Consider the following 19539-nt stretch of genomic DNA (forward strand, 5'->3'; position numbering starts at 1 on the left):
GGGCCGTCGAAGTGGACCTGGCTGTCGACTGGGGACTGTCAACTGTGATAGTGCTGCGGTTGTTCACGGAACGGTAACTGTCGACTGTAATAGTGCTGTTTGCCACAGAGTGGGAACTGTCAACCGTGATTGTGCTGTTTCTCACAGAGCGGGGACTATCAACGGTGATGGTTGAGGCCCCTGATGAACCAAGCCTCGCCGAGGCTGAGACCCTCGTTGACCTTGAGGTGCTGGTGAGAGGTCTCGTCGAGCCGGGGGCGTCTACTACGATAGTGTCTGCGTCTACTATGATAGTGTCTTCGTCCGAAGCGTCACTGTCTTCGTCAGATGCCTCCGGGTCTTCGTCCGATGACTCCATGTCTTTGTCCGATGCCTCCGAGTATTCGTAAATTGTCTCCGGGATTTCCGGACTCATCGGCGGGGACGGAGGCCTCACCGAGGTTGAAGTGTGCCCGGAAGATGTTGGTCCAATGGGGCGTGGAGTCCAATGGGCCGAACTTGTAGGTGCCGTAGAACCTGACATCGGGGTCGGGGACAAGGCAGAGGGTATCCTTGAAGCCGTATAGTATGACATCGCGGCCGGGGACAAGACAGAGGGGATCCTTGAAGCCATAGAACCTGAAATCGGGGTCGGGGACAAGACAGAGGGTACCCTTGAAGGCAGTCTCCCCAACGAGGCTGAGACTGAGCCTTCATCCATCGAGGCCACGGCTGGGTACAACGAGGCCGGGGCCGAGGCTGATGTTGAGGTAGTCGTGCGTCTGAAGGTTTCACCCCACGTGGCCACGCCCGGGGTTGGTGTTGAGGGAGTCCCGCGTTTGAAGTACGGGTTGTTCACGTAAGCCGCCAATCGCGGGGACATTGGCGGTGACACTGTCGGTGTCGGTGCTGGTTGGGCTTCCTCCGCGTCTCCCATGGGTTCATCTTCATCTACGTCATCGGACTCTTCCCCGTCGGCGTCGGTAGGGTCCTCAGAGCTTGTGGCACCTCGTCCCGCCGCCGTCCAGGTGGTGAACCGAGGGCTGCCGTGTGGCGACGATGGTAACTTGGACTTCTTGGGAGGTGCCTGGCACTTGGGGTCACCGGAGTCTGTTTTGTGTCTCTTCATCTTGATGTCACAAGGTCCTTTGCCGGAGTGGATGGAGAGGTCACAACTGGGGACAAGTCAGTCACCACTGGTGGTGACAAAGCCCAACACCATCGAGACTTACTCTTGGGGTTGGTCGTGCTCTTGGTCTTGGTATTGTTCAACACCTGGTCACCACTTGTCTGCGTACCGTTCAACACCACATCCCCAGCCAGCGGTGGTACAGTGCCAGTACAGTAGCAGTAGGTGGATGTTCGAGCTGCCAGTGGTGCACTTGTCTGCGGAGGACAACACCAGATCACCACTTGTCTGCGGAGGGCCCTTGAGCACTATGATCGGGACATGAGATCAAGATCATACCTGTCTGAAGCCTCTAGAACAGCGAGGCTGGAATCCCTTCGGCAAGGACGGCAACACTAGTTCTCCCGAGGACGGTAACACTAGTTCTTCCCGAGGGATGGAGGCTGGGCGGGGTGCTCAGGTTGACTGGCCCTTCTCCGGTTGGCATCAACAATAAGGTATAGGGGCTCAGCCTTGTTGGTCGCTGGAGGAAGCAGCTATGGGAAGCAATGGAACATCCAAATAGGCTTTGTGGTCCTTGGTCGCTTGGTATCAGTGAGAGTGAAGGTGAAAGTGAGGGAGAGAGAGAAGACAAAAAAGCAGGTCGCGGCAGGAGGGAGAGGGGGATCTAAATACCTCTGGGCCTGCGCCTGCGACCTTTTCAGCCTGATGGTAACTCGTATCGCTGCAGTGTGTCTGGCACACCGAACTTCCCAAAAAGAAAAATGAAAGAAAAAGGAATGAAATGGGCGGGCTCGTCGCTCGTCGCTCGTCGCGATCCCCCGTGCCGTCCTGCATCCTGCATCGACATCGACCAGGAATGTGGGCGTTTTCGCAGGCCCAAGTCCAGCCTCCTAAGCCCAAGGGCCCCTGGCCGGATTGGCTGTGTGGTTGCAAATGCCCATCACCTCCTGGTATCTGCCAGCATTCGTCCAGAGGGCTCATCCTTGTATCTTGTCTTTCCCCCAGAGGCCCATCCTTGCATCTCGTCCCTCACTCGCTGCACCCCCTCACTTTCCATTACACCATCGACCTCATCCAGACTTCCCCTTCCCAGCTTCTCTCGCTGACCGCTACCCACCCTCCACCATCCATCAACTAGCCATCTCCATCCCGTGTGTACGTAAAATGGCAAACCCCGCCAGACCGACAGGGACACCACACACTCTCTCAAACTCAATTCTGAGCCGGGCTTTTATCTGGCCGAAGTCGAAGGAAAAAGAGCTGAACATGGATGGATGCACGCTGACTCCTAGCACTCGCACCTGGATACGAGTATCGCCGAGGCAAGACAAGTTTGTGATGCGTCCAGCTTAGCCCCAAACACCAACTGCTAGCTCTCCGCCCCCTCAAACACCAACTGTTAGCTCTCCGGGGCCCCGAATCACGCCGCTGCTGGCTATCTCTCTGCCAACTCCTGTGTCACGAACAGCTGCCACTATGGCACTGCGTTGGCATGCTGCCTGAACTTCCCACATGTGGTGCTGATCTGGTTCAAACCGGCGGTGGGTTCGATTGTGCCACGGCGAGTGTTCATTCAGTCTTTTTGGATCAGCACTTCTAGCATTATTATTTGAATGAGATCCCTCTCTTCTGCACGTCTTTCTTCTCTCTTTTTTCTCTTTTTTCCTCCTTCCATTCTCTCTTCTGCCATTGCTGTTTGGGGGCACCTAGGGAATGGCGGGGAGGGCAGCCGGCTGACTCTTCCAGCTGCGCTACCAGCGCCGATCAATCCAGGCTGCTGCACTCACCTCGTATTCCTCCACCTCCTTTCCTTCTGCTCCGGGTCGACCTGTCACTTCGCAGTTGCGGCTACCGTTTTGGGCGGCATCTGTTTTGTCTCCCTGCTGCTGCAGGTTTGCGTCTGGGCTGTTGAGATGCACCAGGCCGATCTTTCCCTTGCCTAGACCCTTTCACCCCCTCAAGACTGCAGCGTGTGGCGTTTTGCACTGAGTCTGAATGGACAGATGACAAAATGCACTATCAAACATGACTGAGAGACTATCGCATCGCTCGCCTCACTCATCCACCTCCACTCCCTTACCAGGGTTGAAAGAGAAAGTCCCATCCCTGTCTGAGTCCAGATAGGCATTCGCAAGCTCCCATCCCCATTTTCGACCAGGAAGACGGCGGGTCATCAGATGGCTAGCCATCGAAAGGGGCGCTGGCTCGAAGGACAATGGTTGGCCCTTGGCGCGGTTTGTCCTACTGCAATGAAATCATTGGACCGATCTCTGCGAAAATGGAAGAGCTTCATCACATCGAAAGCCGGAAATGCAGACAAGGCAGAAAGCCATCACATCTCATCTCAGGTAGACACCCGACTCCGCGGAATAGTGTGTTTGCTCAAGTCACCACCTGCAAATGGTGGGAAGCCTCCCACGACTTTACTTGCCAGCATCCCGGTCTAGCCCAGCTTGAATGTGAGTGAGCTGAGTTGATGCCAACCCCAGATCCCTGTACGCTGTTCAGTGTCCAGCAGACTGCGTGCGTTCTTTTCTTCGGATGGCATCCGAAGTAATTTTCTTCGGATGGCATCCGAAGTAAATTGTGCTCTGCTCTGGCAGTAGGAGTGAGTGAGTGCGGCTGGCCGAAATATGGAGCACTCTGCATATTGTGTATTGATTTTCAGCTGGCTCAAACACGGCGTGGCGTCGAGCTGAACAGGACAACCGACAACCACAACTCTGGTACGGCGTATGAGAAGCAAGCTGGAGCTGAACAGAACAACCACAACTCTGGTACGGCGTATCAGAAGCAAGCTGGAGCTGGAGCTGAAGCTGGACAGACTCGCAGATGCAGATGCGGCAGGACACTCTTTCCCATCCATCAGTCTCGTCAGAATCTCAACCTCAATCTCAACAATGGCAGGACAGAGTACGCAGGACGGAGGACGGAGGATGGTGCAGTGCCGCACCGCTCAGTAGGGCCAGTAGATACCTAGTATCTGTACTGCGTAGGTAGGTGGTAGGTAGGTATGCACGGAGTACCTGGTAGGTAGTGAGCATTACTGTGCACCACACACTCTGAAAGGTCGTCCAGCCGCAGGCCTCTCGGGCCTTCACGTCGTCTGCTTCTCAGTCCATCACACTGCTAGTACTACCTACTCCCTGTCCGTATGATTTAGCTGTGTCTGTGCCCGTGTCGGGGTGCGGCGTGGTGTGTGTACTGTATGCTGCTCTTTGAGGAATTCGAATCCTACTGCAATAGGTACTAGGTATAGGTACCTAGGGAGTTTGCTGTAGGGAAGGATATACTGTACAGTACGGAGTATATTATTGTACAGTATGCTCCCCCGTACACCCCTAACAGCGTAACCAGAGGCTGTTCTAGGCATGGACACGCCTAATACTTTGAAAGGCATGATAGTTTTAGGTCGGTGCACTCCTAACTTCTTAACTGGAACATAATATTCTAGGCATGCATATAATATTCTAGGCATGCATATAATATTCTAGGCATGTTCACGCCTAATATATGCTTTAAAAGTGATAGTTTTAGGCCAGTGCACGCCTAACCTCTTAACTGGCGGTAGGTTCACGCCTAATATGTGCTTCTGTGCGCGCCTTACAGTATACTAGTAGTTCATCAGCCATCTATTGTACTCCGCATGCTGGCTGTCCATTGCCCTGTAGTACAATCCCACTCCCTCAGTATTTGTACATGAAGATGCCTCCTGTCACGGCCTATCAACACAGATGTACTCCGTAGATGTAACTTCATGACACATCATTCCCAAATGTAGATGTAACTTCATGAAACCCTATCCCAAGTTACTGTGACACCACTATCCCCATCACCTCAATCTCTACCGGCAGCACGACCTGAAGGCCACCAACAGCACAATAGACACTGCCATAGAGACAGTGGTCGCTCGTCTTCGTCCCCATCACGCTCCAATGTCACCAGGCTCTCATGTACCTCGTCAGCCTCACGGAACTCGACGCCCATCTTCTCCCTTGCACCCGGCATCAGGCTGAAGTCGGGCCACAGCATCTCCTGCTCCGCCGTCTCGGTGACCAGGACCGACCTACTTTGCGTGGCGCCAGCCTCGGTGGGTGTGACGGTGGTGCGGCATACAACGGCCTGGACAACCACCCTGTCGACGATCTTCCAGCTGTTGACCTTGATCAACTTCGTCTTCGTTGCGTTCCGGACAGACAAGATTTCCGGCGTTCGGGGAAGCACCACCAGCTCGGCGGATGTTAGAGGATAGAGGGCGGCCATCTGTGGAAATCATTCTCAGTCAGCGGATCAATCATGTCCTGTTTTGTTCTTCTTGTTCTTTCCTGCCTAGATGTTCTGGTGAAGACGAGACAGCATACCTGGAATGAGGAGAAGTGGATCGTAGGCGTAGGCGTAGGCACCAGCTGATTTAATTGCCAGTGGTATGTGGTTCGTCGTTGCAACAGTCAGAGTCAGATTCAAAAGTGGAATATCCAAAGCAGTAAGCAGTGAAAATCCAAGGAGAGAGACTTGCACCTTGTCCACCTGCGCCCACCACTGCGCTGCCTGCCTGCCTGCCTGCCTGCCTACCGTTAAATGGTATCCAACACCTGCCTCCCTCATTTCTTCCACCCTGGTTCACTCAATGCATGTCCGCAGGAGCCTCACTCTTTGCTAGGGGCGGGGATGGCAGGAACCCACCCACCTACCACCCATGATGCAGACCCCGGTAACCTCTCAGCCCCTATGCCATGTGGCCGGGGACTTCAACTTTAGCCAGGTGCCCACGAGAGTTCATCTCCCCCCGTGCCAGCGTTGGGACGGACCACCGCTGAGACTGGAAATGAGACTGGAAAAGGCGACAATTGCCCGTGCCAGCTCACCTCTGCCGTGTCGCAGCACCTGCTCATAGGTGAACCAAACTCTTGCAATTCATGCGGTCCACGCCACGGCCCTTGGGCTGCCAACCAAACGGCCCAAGTCCTCCCTCAACACATCGAACGTTTGGTTCCAGGGAGTGATATACACGCTAGCGACAGGCAATGCCATCTTGTGTTCCATTATGGGAAGGATAATGGAAATGAGGCTGTTGCCTAAGACAAACTCTGGCGGCTGGCGGCTGGCGGTGAGCCCGTGTCCTTTTCTCTCACGACTTCCTTCCCAGAGTCGAAGCAGGGCCGCACCTCACCTCATCTCCTACACTCCAGTCCTCACACCGTCTGTGTCAGAGTCTGTCCCTCCGTTGACACCTCCATGGAGCGAGACAACTTCCCTCGACAGCTGCCTGTCCACGTGGGACTGGGGGGTCTGACTAACGTGCACGACAATAGCTACGAGATCGAGCGAATGGGCCTTGCGTTCCAACGCAACATCAAAAGCCTCGCCCGCGAGATCTTCTCCCAGTCTACCATCTCCAAGTCTACCATGTATAGACGGAAACGATCGCGGGCGCTTTTTGAACGGGCTTTCGTCACCCTGGAGCCTACCGTGCTGTGCTATCTGATGTCTAAGCGCGGTAATCACGCCCTCGACCTCGTCCACATGTCCCGATGGCAAGAATACAACACTCGTTTCAGGGAGCTGCTGGCGACATACCCTCGACTACGCGAGATAGGACACAAGATCTTTAAACAGTACAAGCAGGACATAGACCGCGTCCTTGCGAAAGCTGAAGCGCCTCGGGAGGCTGAACCATTGCCGATGCCATCAGGGCCACCATACGTGGGAGGAATGGGAGGAGTATCGGAGTTGTTGAATACATCCAACTCTCACACTGGGGCTGGTGGTCCGGGAAACAGCACAACTCCCAGCGATGCGACTCTGTCTACATCCTCGAGCGAATTTGTCCGTGGAGGATCTTGGACGAGCACGAATCCGTCTGAGACGTTTGATCTTCGTTATCAATACCCCAGCAGCTCTCCAAATTCAACATATTCTCATTTGACGGACTACCAGCATGTCGGATATGCCCAGCCGGCACCGAACCAATACATGCCGCAAGCCTCTGTCATTCATCCACAAACCGACATGGCATCCCTAGACTACAATAGTAGGATGCTCGAACAATATGCACCATTCAATCAACATGACAATAGTAGGATGCTCGAACAATATGCACCATTGCCATTCAATCAACATGACACTGTCCACCAGCACTACCTAGCTAATCAGAGGCAGTGGATTCCACAGAATGCACTTACAGCTACCCCTACGATGCAACCCTTCCACATGCAGTGTTCAGGGGAAAAAGCAATCATGATTCTCTCGAGACTCATTACCAACACATTCCTTGAGTCTGGCTCCGGTGGCCCTAGTGACCCGACTTTCACTAAGTGGCACTTCTACAACCACAATATGAAACTTGGAACTCTCGAATTTGGAAACTAGCTGTCGTACCATCTCGCTAGTCAGATGTTCCACTAATCCTGGTTCTCTGTGATCATCGGCGGGAACATGCTACCTCAGAGCCTCCGACCAAGTGTCCCTTGGGATCCAGCGGGCAAAGGATGATGACATGACGTTTGTTAGGAGGTCCTGTTTGAAGACTGAACACTGGTTGATTTTGCTGGTTGGCCAATTTGATCCAGCCACACCTGCTCCCCCGGTCGACAAGAAGGGCACAGACATTTCTCTTGAAAACAGCGCCCTGGATGGGAAAGCCTTGTCGATTTTGAAGGTTCAGGGGAGATGGATCAAGTGAAACTTTGGGAATGCCGGTCTGGCAGCTAGTATTAGAGTATGTCTTTAGCAGAATCTATGTCTTCTCACCCTCTCTCTGACGATTCTCTTGAGCACTTCTTCGTCCGCCACATGTTCGTCCCTGACGGCCATGACAGCGATTTAGCTTGCCGACATGGTCTAGTCCTGGCTATGGCAACTTGCTCGACGGAGCGGGCTCCTGATGGCTAGAGGCGACTTTCTCGACGGAGGACGGAGCGGGCGCACTGAGTACGGAGTACCGTGACGTGACATGTGAGGTAGTTCTTTCTTGGCTACAACAACGTCAGCATAAGCACCATCGTTATCATCATCGCAGTGATGGAACAACGTCAGCATAAGCGTTATCGTCATCGTCATCATCATCGCAGTGATAGTGATGGTGATGGTGATGGATCAGCAGACCTATCTAGTCAAAGCTCTCTCTGCGACAGATCGCACCTCAACTGGATGAGTTGCGCTCTTCAACTCAGCTCAGCATGTCGAACTTGAATCTGTAATTAACAGCACAGCACAGCACAGCACACAGGACTGCAATGCACTCCGCGGCCAAGGCAAGGCAGGGCGTGAGCCGGAGGCGGAGGGGCAGCCAAAAGGTTCCCCACACCCACACCCACACGTGATGGAGTGGTGCTAACGTACCCGTACCCGATACTAGTCCAGACTCCGGAGTATCTTATTGCGAAGTGACTGATCCTGATTCTTGCACTTCCACGTGAGTGATTACCCGAGATCTGATCTTATGCGAAGTGACTGATTCTGATTCTTGCACTGGCAGGTGAGTGGTTATCTGGTCGAGGTCTTATGATATACCAGGATCGGAGGTTATCGATAAAGATTGGGTTGACCGCCCGCATGTGATCGTCATCTACGGAGAGATCATCTACGGAGACACGACCGAAGAGACGGAGAGACGAAGAGACGACCAAAGACAAAGTGACCATCAAACACCCAGGGCATGTTGCAGGATGTTCCGATCTAAAGAAAAGAGCAAGAAGAGGAAGAAAAGAGGAAGAAGAGGCAACACCTCAATCTCAATCTCATCTCTGCCTTGTCCGCGCCAGCAGGGCATTCAATAACTACCTGGGTAAGTTCAGGCATTCATGACCCAGAAGGTCTTGTGACGGGACAGTGAGCAAGTTTGCACTATCAGCTAATTACACCGAACGAAAGGGAAAGTTCGGGACCGGACCGGATAGATGGTAATCAACCTTGAGCACAGGACTGAATGACACTGACATGACAGATTGACCTTGACCACGGACTGACTGACGCTGAGATGACATCCCTCGGTCACCAAAGGCAAGCTGAAATGACAGCCCTCGGCGAGCAAAGACAAGACAACGGACGGGACCGGCCCATGGCCATCCAGATCAAGGAAATGCCCCGCACCGGATGTATTCCGTCCAAGATCTCAGTTTCCCGCTTCTCGAACTTGGCCGATCAATCCACTGCTGTCGTCCTCAGCCGGGCCAGCACTGGACTGGGCTGGACTGGGCTGGACTGGGCTGGACTGTGATCAGAGTTAAGCTGCGGCAGGACTGGACTGGACTCCACTGGACTGTGATCAGACTTCAGGATGATACGTAAGTCTAAATTGGTATCCCGCTATTCCCGACATATATGCTCTCCTCTCCCAACTTAAAGGCCGACGCAAGGCCGAGGCCGGCACGAGGAGGCGCGAGGCTCCGACCCTCGCTGGTGGGACCAACACCCTGTTCTTCCTTCCGGCTTCCGCACTGCAGCTCGGCTTGACCTGTGGGCCTGGGCTAGCTAATAGCTGTTGGTGCTGGATGACCCCGGGACGATCAGCGATCTATCTCGGCGTTTGGGCCGGACTGAATACGTACGGAATACTACGGGACCTTAACCCTAAGAGTGGTACCTACTACCTATCCTCTCCCAAGACCGACGCGAGGCCGACGCAAGGACGGCGCGAGGCTCCTACCCTCCCTGACAGGACTATTCTATTCTTCCTTCCGCAGCTCGGCTGGGCCTTAGCCTGCGCTAGCTAATAGCATAGCTAATAGCTTTCTGGAGGTCCCCGGGGCGATCAGCGATCTATCTCGGCGGTTGGGCCGGACTGAATACGGAATACTACGGAACCCTTGACCCTAAGCGTGGGATATCAGCTATGTGCGGAGTACTAACTACAGACTACGTACGTGGTGTACACTATGCCTACTCCATCGCCAACACCATCGCCAACACCATCGCCAACACCAACGCCAACGCCAACACCATCGCCAACGCCAATGCCGACATGAACTCTCCCGTGCGCCACGTGGATCGTGGACCTCATACGTGGCTACTACGATACGGAGTACACTACCCCTACTCCATCGCCAACGCCAACGCCAATATCGCCATGAAGTCTCCCGAGCCCGAGCCCGTGCGCTGCGTGGATCGTGGTGTCCATTACCCCTACTCCATCGCCATCGCCAATGCCAGCACCAACGCCAATGTCGGTCGACATGACATGAAGTCCCTCGAGCCCGGCCCGTGCGCTGCGTGGATCGTGGACCTCGTACGGGGCTGCTATATGGATTACTATACTAGTTGGTGGTCTGTGGTCCTTGTCTCTGCGATATCCACCGTCCCGCGACCCACGTTGAGCTTTGATACTAATACTATCACTAACTATAGTGCTGCCCGGCCCGCGCCTCTAACTCTGATCTGAAGCTCTAGCAAGCTAGATCTACGAGCCGTTTGTGGAACCACACATACGCTAATCAATTGCAGTCAGTCTATCTGTCAGTCTGTCTGCCAGTCGGTCGGCTACCCTACGCTGTCTGGCATCCATTTGATCGGCGTCAAGTGCGCATAGGATCGGGTCCAATCGGCTCGTTGCGTGAAGCATATGCCATAGTACTCGTATGCTATTCGAACCCTCTGTGGAACCTGGATCGTACACCCGACAGGGGATATATTTGACCGCTCCTTCAATTAACTCCTCGAAGGTGATGTCAAGCTGGACCTTGGAGGCCGAATATCCGTCTGCCACAAGAGCAACAGCCACTTTCTCTCCGGCAGCAGTGTTTGGTGAGTGATATAGGTATGTTATTGTTCTGGGGTGGTATGTTCTACCGTTACTGATACCGATATGGATCCCGATACCGAGCTCCGCTTATCCTTTCCAACGGCCTGGGTGGGAAACAGTCTGGCTAGGCTATACTCTCGCTTCCTCAATGCATGGAGTGGTGTTGGAAACCGTATTGGAGCTTCTGGGTTCTTACTAGGCTGGACTCCCGTTTCCTCTGTGCATATAGGGGTGTTGTTGGAAACCGTATTGTCGAGCTCCTGGGGATTCGATGTTCATATTGAGAGGCGTATAAGGTTATGGTTGAGAAGAAGATACTTGGTAAATTGGAGACCACCAACGATAGTCGAGTCGGTTCAGTGTTCCCATGAAAAGAGGAATATCCTATATGATCCCGTCTGCGGTCCAGGTATCTAGGTAGAACTCTAAACGACCAACTATGAAAGCATCAGGATTGATATTTGCTGAGATAAGCTATCGTCAGCTATCGTAAGCTATAGAAGCTATAGTAAGCTATTGCATTTTGTAGAATCATGTCGACCAAACCAACCCAGCCACTCATTAGGCCTCTCGAAAAAGAAATGAACTGAAGTGGTTATTTTTTTCAATGTCAAACTCATCAGGCCTCTCAACGCGAAAACAAATAGTGCAGCAAACTAGCTGAAGTGGTTCATTTTTTCAATGCCAAAGATGTCATACATTTTGATGGTAGACCCGAAAATTGCCTTGGAAAAATCGTTGCGTGTCGTTAGCCGCCCGGTAGACAGACCGATCGTTTTTCTTTTCTTTTCTTTTCTTTTTTTGAGGCTGCGATACTCCCGGCTCGTTGTTGGCGATGTTGACTGGATCCGCCTCCGTGTGCGTGGCGCCGTCGTAGTGAAGTCGTGAGGTGATGGTGTCGTAGTGAAGGCCTGAGGTGATGGTTTGTTTTTGTTGAGGGCTATGGGGCCCCAGCGCATTGATATTCAATATCCTTCTTCCCTTCCGAGTGTTCTGGCACAAAGCAAGGCTGCAGATGTCGAGAACCAAACTATATGTGACGCGAGGGTGGTTCAAGCTGATGGCGCTGCTGTCTCAGTAGTTGCAGGAACAGTTGCAGGAGCAGTTGCAGGAGCCCTTGCAGGAGTTATAGGAACCCTAGTATTGAACAAGAGTTCCTTGATCTGTTCGTTTTGCTGTTTCACCAAGTCCGCCATCTCTCTCCTCTCTCGATCCAACTCATCTATGTGTAGATTCAGACTTAGTATCATGCTCCGGTGCTCGACACGTAGCAGTTCGTCCGCCTTGGTTATGTATTGTCTCAGACTCTCCAGCAAGCCCCGCAGCTCGAGCTGTAACATGAAGGGATGATTCACAGCTTTGACCTTAGATTCGGAACAATTTTCTGAACTTGCGCTCTCCGACACCGAGCTAACGAGCGAGAGCGCCTGCTCGGTCTCGGGGATAGCAGATAGCCACCCCTGGATGAAGGAACTCAGTGTGGCATGGGCTGAAGATGATTGTTCTCGAGCTCTCTTGACTATTCTGGGGTCCGTTGGACTGAGGTCCGATGGATCGTGGTCTGGCGATCTCTCTTTTCGCTTTCGTGCCGAGGAGTCAATCTCGGGAGGCTCTCCCTGATTCTGAATAATTGGTGTCAGCCTTATGTACAGAATTTGACTCTCTTTTTTCACTCACGCCTTGCTGGGAGGAATCAATCTCGGGGGATTTTGTCTGATCCTGAATGACTGGTGCCTGAATGACTGGTGCCTGAATGACTGGTGTCAGCCTTATGTACTGGATTTGACTCTCTTTCACACTCACGCCTTGTTGGGAGGAGTCAATCACGGGAGGCCCTTCTTGATCCTGAATTATCGGTGTCAGCATTATATACGGGATTTTGACTCTCTTCTCGCACTCACGCCGTGTTGTTTGCCCAACAAAGGAGGCGGAAGCCGGCTACGCTCCTTTCGATCACAATTGACTTGGATCGACTGATCGGTCACCAGAGTTGAAACCGTTCCCTGTTCAGAGCAGCCGTGGTCCTTTTCGGCACCGGCGGAATCCGAGTTATTCGGCTGATCTAGAAAAGCGGTCAGAAGCATGAGAGTGGAAGGAGTGCCAGCCGTTCTCACCTTCGACAGGGGCCTGATCCTTCACATCCGCGGCTAGTTCTACTGAGTCTGGCATAGTCACAGAAAAGCTGCACCTTCAAGTTGGTGAATTGGGGCTGACAATGCAATAATTGATATCAGGCTGAAGGTGATGGTGATGGTGGTGATGGTTGGTGGTGGTGAGGCTGTAGATTTGTACCTGCGCTCCTCCTACATATGTACCACACCACGTGATAATGCGGGGCTTGACCGCAGAGGGGCTGGGAGCGACATCTTCCCATCGATGCATTAAATTGACTGAGATAGCCTGATAGACTGAGGGCAGTATCGAGAAGGTGAGGAGATTCACCTGCGACGTCTCGAGATGGTATAAATACGATTTCATGCCTACTAGGTACCTGATACACTATTACCACGTTGCTGCTGGTGCAATTAATGTGCAGAGTATCCGTACCTCAATATCGCTACTAGTCCTGGGTCCTGGATTTGCGGCTAGATGGCTCCGCGCCCCCATACTACAGTCTCCAGGCACCACCAGGTACGGAGTACTTTGAAGGTGGGAATTCTTTTATCCGAAACACGGGGCCATGACACCAAAGCATGCCAAGGTGGCCCAGCGACCGTCTCACTTCCGAGTTTCTGAGCGCAGCCAGAACGAGGACAGCTCAACGTGGTCGACAACCGCGTTAACTGAATGTGCAGTCCCAAAGTTCTCGGGCAGAGCCACTCCTTTTAAGCCGGTGAAACGTCGACTCTCTGACGACCTCATCTCCTACTCAGACGTCAAAGACGACGAGTCTCCATCTCCAGCTGAGAAAAACACAGCCAACGAAAAGGGTTATCATTCGATTTCCACTACTATATAAGGTGGGCGCCCCCGAAAATGCAGACGAAAAGCTTTGATGTGAGGCCGGCACCTGCGTCTGGCTTCGTCCCAATCCCTCATCTATGTGGATCTAAACTCTCGATATCCGTGCACTCCGAGCACTAAGTTTGCCAACAGAGGGCAAGATGGAGTAGGGTATATTGATCCGGATTCGGTTTCACAGACTTGCTAACCTGTATATAGTTTACTGCTATCGAGAACCTGCCCTTCCCCCCTTTCTCCCAGCACACCATCTCTATCGCCGACTGCTTACCTGGCCAAAATTCCCCGTCCCTTCGAGATATATTCGTTATCGAGGAGCAAGTTTTAACTTCTTACGCTCCGAAATAGTATTATATACACAATAACAGACAGTTATGTAAAAAGCTCTTTGAAGGCCTATCCCCGATCTTGTCATACATGCCACTTCGGCGTATGGGTTCCTTCACCGTGGACGAGAACGTATTCTTACTTCTGGAGAGAGTCCGTGGAGAGAGAGTGAGGGGGGGGCCGCGACGGCTCGAGGGAGGGGTGATTTTGTGACTTCCAGCCGAGCCGCTCATCACCAGAGACAACGAATCCGGTCGACGCAGCTGTTCAGTAGAAGCTGCTGATATACTTATCAATTAAAGGCCGCAGGAAACAAGGCCACGTCTCCTCGCTAAGGGAAGTGAAATATACTCACAGCTTATCCCCCATTGGAGCCTAGGTAATGCTGGCCTATACTCACTCCCGGCTCACGAGAGTTAGATCCCGCGACTTCGTGAATAGCATTCTTCGACATGCAAGACTTGGGTGTCTCAAAGGTACTGTAGATGGCCATGTGCAGTGAGAAACGCATACAGTAAGTGCGGAGTCTCGGTGCGGGGTAATTAGCTCGGATTGTAGACGTCCGCAGTCTGACGCATCTCTGCCTTCTGTCAACAACATGCCAACAATCCCATAACAGCATGCAACGAACGAAATGCAGCCGCCGACGCCGCCGCAGAAGGTCGAGCCGATGAACTCGCTCGCCTCCTAACTGCCGTCCGCCCTCTCGGAGGAAATTGAAGGGGCCCGCCTACCTCCCGTCCCAGTCCCAGTCTGTCAACTCTCCAAGCCCGTGAGAAGATTATCTCATTATCTTACCAGATTGTCTGGATGTTAATTACACGAAATGACTACAGTTTTCCCTTAATCGAAACGACACCCAAGTCCCTCTATCTCAACCCCGACGGTCTTTTCCAACCCTTCGGATATTGCGAGAGCGCTGATTCCCCCCCGCCCCCGCTAAACCTTTCTTCAAGATCTGCGAACGTTTCTGTGCGAGCACGGGCTTCAAAATGTCTTGTGTTTCTCAGTGGGTGACCCTACCGAACTCTGTTGGGAAGAATACCTTCGAAAGGACCGAACGGAGCAATATCACACGCACGCAGACTAGAATATCCCACAAAGTGGCATTCTGTCAAATTGTCCTAAAGGAATGTTATCGTTGTAGCTGCGACGTAATCCGATGTATACAGGATGACATTAAGACCGATATCTTTGCTACACTTAACAACAACAAGATCAGGCAAGGCTGCGACTGCCAAAGTATCTCACTCGAACCCATCAGATTTTAAAGCTGGCATTCCATAGCATCTTGATCATTACATGCACAGCTCAGTAATTTCCACGCTCGGTGCAAGTGCAAATAGGATAGTAAACTCGTTACTTGATTGCGAGGGGTCATCGATTGTTGTAGGATCCGTCTGATCAAGCTCTTTGGCAGGGCAGCGTTCGAATGTCGCGCAGTTGGGTTCTGAACATTCCGTCACTGTCCCCCGAGGCTATCAATTTTCCGTCCTTCCGCAAGACGCTCTGAACATTGCAACGGAAATATGGCGGTAAGATCAACAGCCGGATCTTTAGAGCGTCCTTTTTATCTTGTTGAGAACCTTCTCGTTGAGCTCAACGGCAGAGCTAAGTGATTTCCCATGGTCCTGAGATCACTGGTTCGGGTCCGGGTTCGGGTTCGGGTTCGGGTACGGGTTCGCGCGTGTCAACATCGTCGTTATTGATCGAGCAAGGCTGTTTGTCTGTGATCATGGTGGTTGGAACTGATATCTTGGACCTGACCGTGAATGTGACGGATAAAGGATGATGGTCCTTGTGGGTTGCGGGTTGCAGCCGAAAACGGGCGCCTAATTAGTGCGAGGTGCACGGTAAGGTGCGGGGCTAGGAGGGGTAAGGGGCCTCCCTAGCTTGAGGAGCCCCTAAGCCTAATGATCCTCCTTCGCCTGACCCCATGATGGACTCGGTGGTTTCCGCCAAGCTTTAGGGCCCCCATCCCCTCCCTCGAGTATTAAGCTTGGTCCTCGACTGCGTTTACCGCCAGCCTCCATCTGCGAAGTCCCAGCCTCGCTTCTGCGTTATATATATCTACAGAGTACAGAGTATAGGACGCAGGCTCATCCTCCACGCCGATCTTATCACCAATCGAAATGGCAACGGGTGCTGCAGAGCTAGACCCAGGCAGAGCGTGGAGAGGTCGTGGCCACGCCGACGAACCACGGGTGCAGCCTGATTGCTCAAGCCGTTGGAACCCCATTCCTCACTGGAACTCAACTTGACTAATTGACTTCAGGCAAACGGCAACTGTCTGCCAATGGCGAAGACGAGGACGAAGACGAGTCGACCCACGACGCGAGACGTCCTAGACACGCAGTGGCGCGACAGGCAGAGTCAGTAACAGAAGCTGGCGGAGATTACTTCGTTGAAGAATGGTTGGCACAATGTTACCCAGCAGGCAAATCCCCGGCGGAGATCGAAGCCCAACTGTCAGGAGGACCTGCCGACACGTCCCGCACACGTCCCCCCGACCTTCCAGACCCAGAGAGTCATTGCGAGAGCACACCCACCGCCACAAGTATCCACGATTTGGAATATCGGCGGGCGTTGCGCTATCGCAATATATGGATATATCGTGAAGATCCCCCCGAGAAATTGATGTGGCGGGCAAAGAGAATAATATCATGGAACCGAGAATCCCCTGAGATGGATGATGAGGACGTTCAACAATTGGTGAAAAACAGCCGAAGGCTTGAAGAGATGGGAAGAGATGGGATCATAGAGTATTTGGCCAAGAATATCCTCCCAAGTAAGACCGGCATGCCTCACAGTAAACAATTGGCATGGAACTCCGGCAAACCGTGGCTCAATTCTGTCCCGCTCCCGCTCAGGCCTTGTGCTGTTCACACGAACGCATCGCCCTTGCGTGAACCGAAACCAAACCTAGTATTTGGATTCTCGAAGGAAGCCTTCACCGAAAATCAGTTAGGAGTAATTGATCTTCTCATCAACGACGAAACCGGTAAAAGCTACGCCATTCCCGACCAGGAGATTCGATTTCCGTTTCTGGAGATCGAGTTCAAGTCCCAGGCCAAATATGGAACCCACTATACGGCAACAAACCTGACCGCTCTCGCTGGAGCTATTATGTTGAACGGCCACGTGAATCTTATGCGGCGCAGCTTTGGTATAAGAGATTTCGATTATGATGAGCCACAATATTTCTCCATCACCATGGACCATGAACTCGCTCGGATCAATGTACATTGGCTAAGACCTACCCACGATCAACGGCATAGCTTCCATGTCGAAGGACTGTCGAAATATCTCTTGGATGACCCAAATAGCATTCGAGCTCTTTCTCGAGCAATCAAGAACATCCTCGAATATGGTGCCGTTACACTCCACCGAAGAATTTGCAGGGCATTGAACGCATACGGGGGGACGGGGGGCCGTAACCTTTCAACAGCAAATATTCACAAAATCCTGGAAGCTCAAGAAAGAAAGGAGAACAGCAAATGCTCAGAGAATCCCGGAACCTGAGGGTTTTCCCGTACAGGGATCGGGACGGTCAGAAAGAGGATCATTCCCGCCCCTTGATCCTCGAATGGAAAGCAAAGCATCGAGGCATCACGATGGACCGTCAGATGAACTACAAAGAACCGTACCCTCTTCGGACTCGATCCAGGACCGACACCATCCAAACGATCTGACGTCCGAATATCCCAGCCAGCCGATTGTTTTCCTATGGGCGTCTGAATATTACTGAGGTGACCGATGCCACCACCAGTTTGACTACCCGGCAAGTTTGGTCAGTCAGCCACTGACATAGATCGCTTCATCACCGCCTGTAATGATGTTTGCTGAAGATTGGACAATTGCGCTCGGACTGGGCCAACGACTGGGCCAACGACGAGAAACACTCGCCAATGTAAGTACAAATACTTCTAGTGAACACCAGCTCGTGGCGGCTACTGCAATGCGGTCGAACCGTACGACAAGGGACGTGCGACGATTGTCGTCGATATGAGAACGTATGGGACTTGAGTGATGCGGTGAAATCCATGTCCATTCTCCATGCTCTCCCATGTCCGAAACTACACTCTGCCAGCCAATCCAATCCGCTTTACAGCCGCATGCTGATCACTGTCGACTTGTCAAACTTTCACAGAGAGAGAGGGAGATGGAGAGACGGGGATGATCCCAAACTTCCCCGGACGACATCGGCACCGAACGGGACAGACACAGATGCCGTGGATGCTTAAATGGCATTACAGCTTAGTCTTCCCATTCTCATTCTCACTGATGTCGACTACGATCTTTCCCCAAGCAGTTCCTGTACTCAGCAGCTTCATTGCATCGGAGATTTGCTCCAAGCCCTTGAATTGCTTCTCCATGTAGTTCAACGGGACGATCAAGCCGGTGTCGATGATTTCAAACAGCTTGTCCCACGCTTCAACCACACTCTGAGGGTCCTCCTTGGCATACTGGCCCCAGAACAAGCCAGAGAGGCTGACGTTCTTCAACAGCAATCGGTTCGTGGGAATGTTCTCGATTCCACCGGCGGCAAAACCCACGATACACAAGCGTCCGTCCCATCGGATACATTTCAAGGAGCGGGCAATCATGCCGAGAGGATCAATGACGACATCGACACCTCGACCATTAGGTGTCAAGCTCTTCACCTTTGGCTCCCAGTCACCTTTGGAATCGACGACATGATGAGCGCCGAATCGTTTGACAATGTCGCGCTTTTTTTCCGTGTCCACCGATGCAATGACGGTCATACCCAAGGCGTTGGCGATTGTGACGGCTGCGAGACCAACCCCTCCGGCGGCACCATGAATCAGCACATGGTCGCCTTGAGCACCAACCAACATTAGCAATCTGATTACCAGAGTCAAGGTCTAGGCAAAAACATGGAACGGAAAACACTGTTCTTTCTCCATTCGGAGCGTCGACGCATGTACGGAAGACTGCACATACCTTTCTTCGCATGCGCTCTCATGACAAGGGCTGCATAAGCCGTCGGCGCAGTATAGAACAAGCTGCTTGCTTCGACGTAGGTCCAGTTTTTCGGCACTGGTCTCAAGTTGGCCTCGGACGCCTGGATCATGGTGGCGAAGGCGCCTAGGCCGGCACCGAAGACGCGATCTCCTTTCCGGAATCGGAGTTTGGGCACGTCGGCGCCACCGCGAGTGGGGACGGCCAAAATCTCGCCGGCGAACTCATTACCGGCGATCCATGGAAATGGCGGTTTGTCCTGGTGTTTCCCTTGGATTTGGAGGATGTCGAAGAAATTGATGGCTGCAGCATGTACTTTGATGAGGTATTTGTCAGGATGTGGACGAAGATCCGGGGTTTCCACTATTTCCAGCTCGTCGATATTCTTGACCAGTTTCTGCAGTTGGTAGGCTCTCAT

At 52.6% G+C, this 19539-nt stretch overlaps 6 protein-coding genes across 6 annotated transcripts; 3 read left to right on the plus strand and 3 right to left on the minus strand.

Moving 5' to 3' along the window:
• Positions 1-323: 323 nt before the first annotated feature.
• A1O3_06114 (uncharacterized protein) lies at positions 324-1108 on the minus strand (the record flags this gene model as incomplete). Its single annotated transcript, XM_007736234.1, has 2 exons — positions 324-618; positions 675-1108. 2 exons carry the CDS (start codon positions 1106-1108, stop codon positions 324-326), a joined length of 729 nt encoding a protein of 242 aa, XP_007734424.1.
• Positions 1109-4948: 3840 nt separating this feature from the next.
• A1O3_06115 (uncharacterized protein) lies at positions 4949-5374 on the minus strand (the record flags this gene model as incomplete). The annotated part of the gene is made up of 1 exon (XM_007736235.1): positions 4949-5374. The coding sequence occupies one exon, from the start codon at positions 5372-5374 to the stop codon at positions 4949-4951; it is 426 nt and encodes a 141-aa protein (XP_007734425.1).
• Positions 5375-6346: 972 nt separating this feature from the next.
• Positions 6347-7480, plus strand: A1O3_06116 (uncharacterized protein; the record flags this gene model as incomplete). The annotated part of the gene is made up of 1 exon (XM_007736236.1): positions 6347-7480. One exon carries the CDS (start codon positions 6347-6349, stop codon positions 7478-7480), a length of 1134 nt encoding a protein of 377 aa, XP_007734426.1.
• Positions 7481-9944: 2464 nt separating this feature from the next.
• A1O3_06117 (uncharacterized protein) lies at positions 9945-10490 on the plus strand (the record flags this gene model as incomplete). The annotated part of the gene is made up of 2 exons (XM_007736237.1): positions 9945-10375; positions 10457-10490. The coding sequence occupies 2 exons, from the start codon at positions 9945-9947 to the stop codon at positions 10488-10490; spliced, it is 465 nt and encodes a 154-aa protein (XP_007734427.1).
• Positions 10491-16270: 5780 nt separating this feature from the next.
• On the plus strand, positions 16271-17660 carry A1O3_06118 (uncharacterized protein; the record flags this gene model as incomplete). The annotated part of the gene is made up of 2 exons (XM_007736238.1): positions 16271-16364; positions 16414-17660. The coding sequence occupies 2 exons, from the start codon at positions 16271-16273 to the stop codon at positions 17658-17660; spliced, it is 1341 nt and encodes a 446-aa protein (XP_007734428.1).
• A 728-nt stretch (positions 17661-18388) lies between these two features.
• On the minus strand, positions 18389-19539 carry A1O3_06119 (uncharacterized protein; the record flags this gene model as incomplete). Its single annotated transcript, XM_007736239.1, has 2 exons — positions 18389-18978; positions 19104-19539. The coding sequence occupies 2 exons, from the start codon at positions 19537-19539 to the stop codon at positions 18389-18391; spliced, it is 1026 nt and encodes a 341-aa protein (XP_007734429.1).

The sequence above is a fragment of the Capronia epimyces genome (assembly GCF_000585565.1).
Source record: "Capronia epimyces CBS 606.96 chromosome Unknown aczIQ-supercont1.5, whole genome shotgun sequence".
Lineage (NCBI taxonomy): Eukaryota > Fungi > Ascomycota > Eurotiomycetes > Chaetothyriales > Herpotrichiellaceae > Capronia > Capronia epimyces.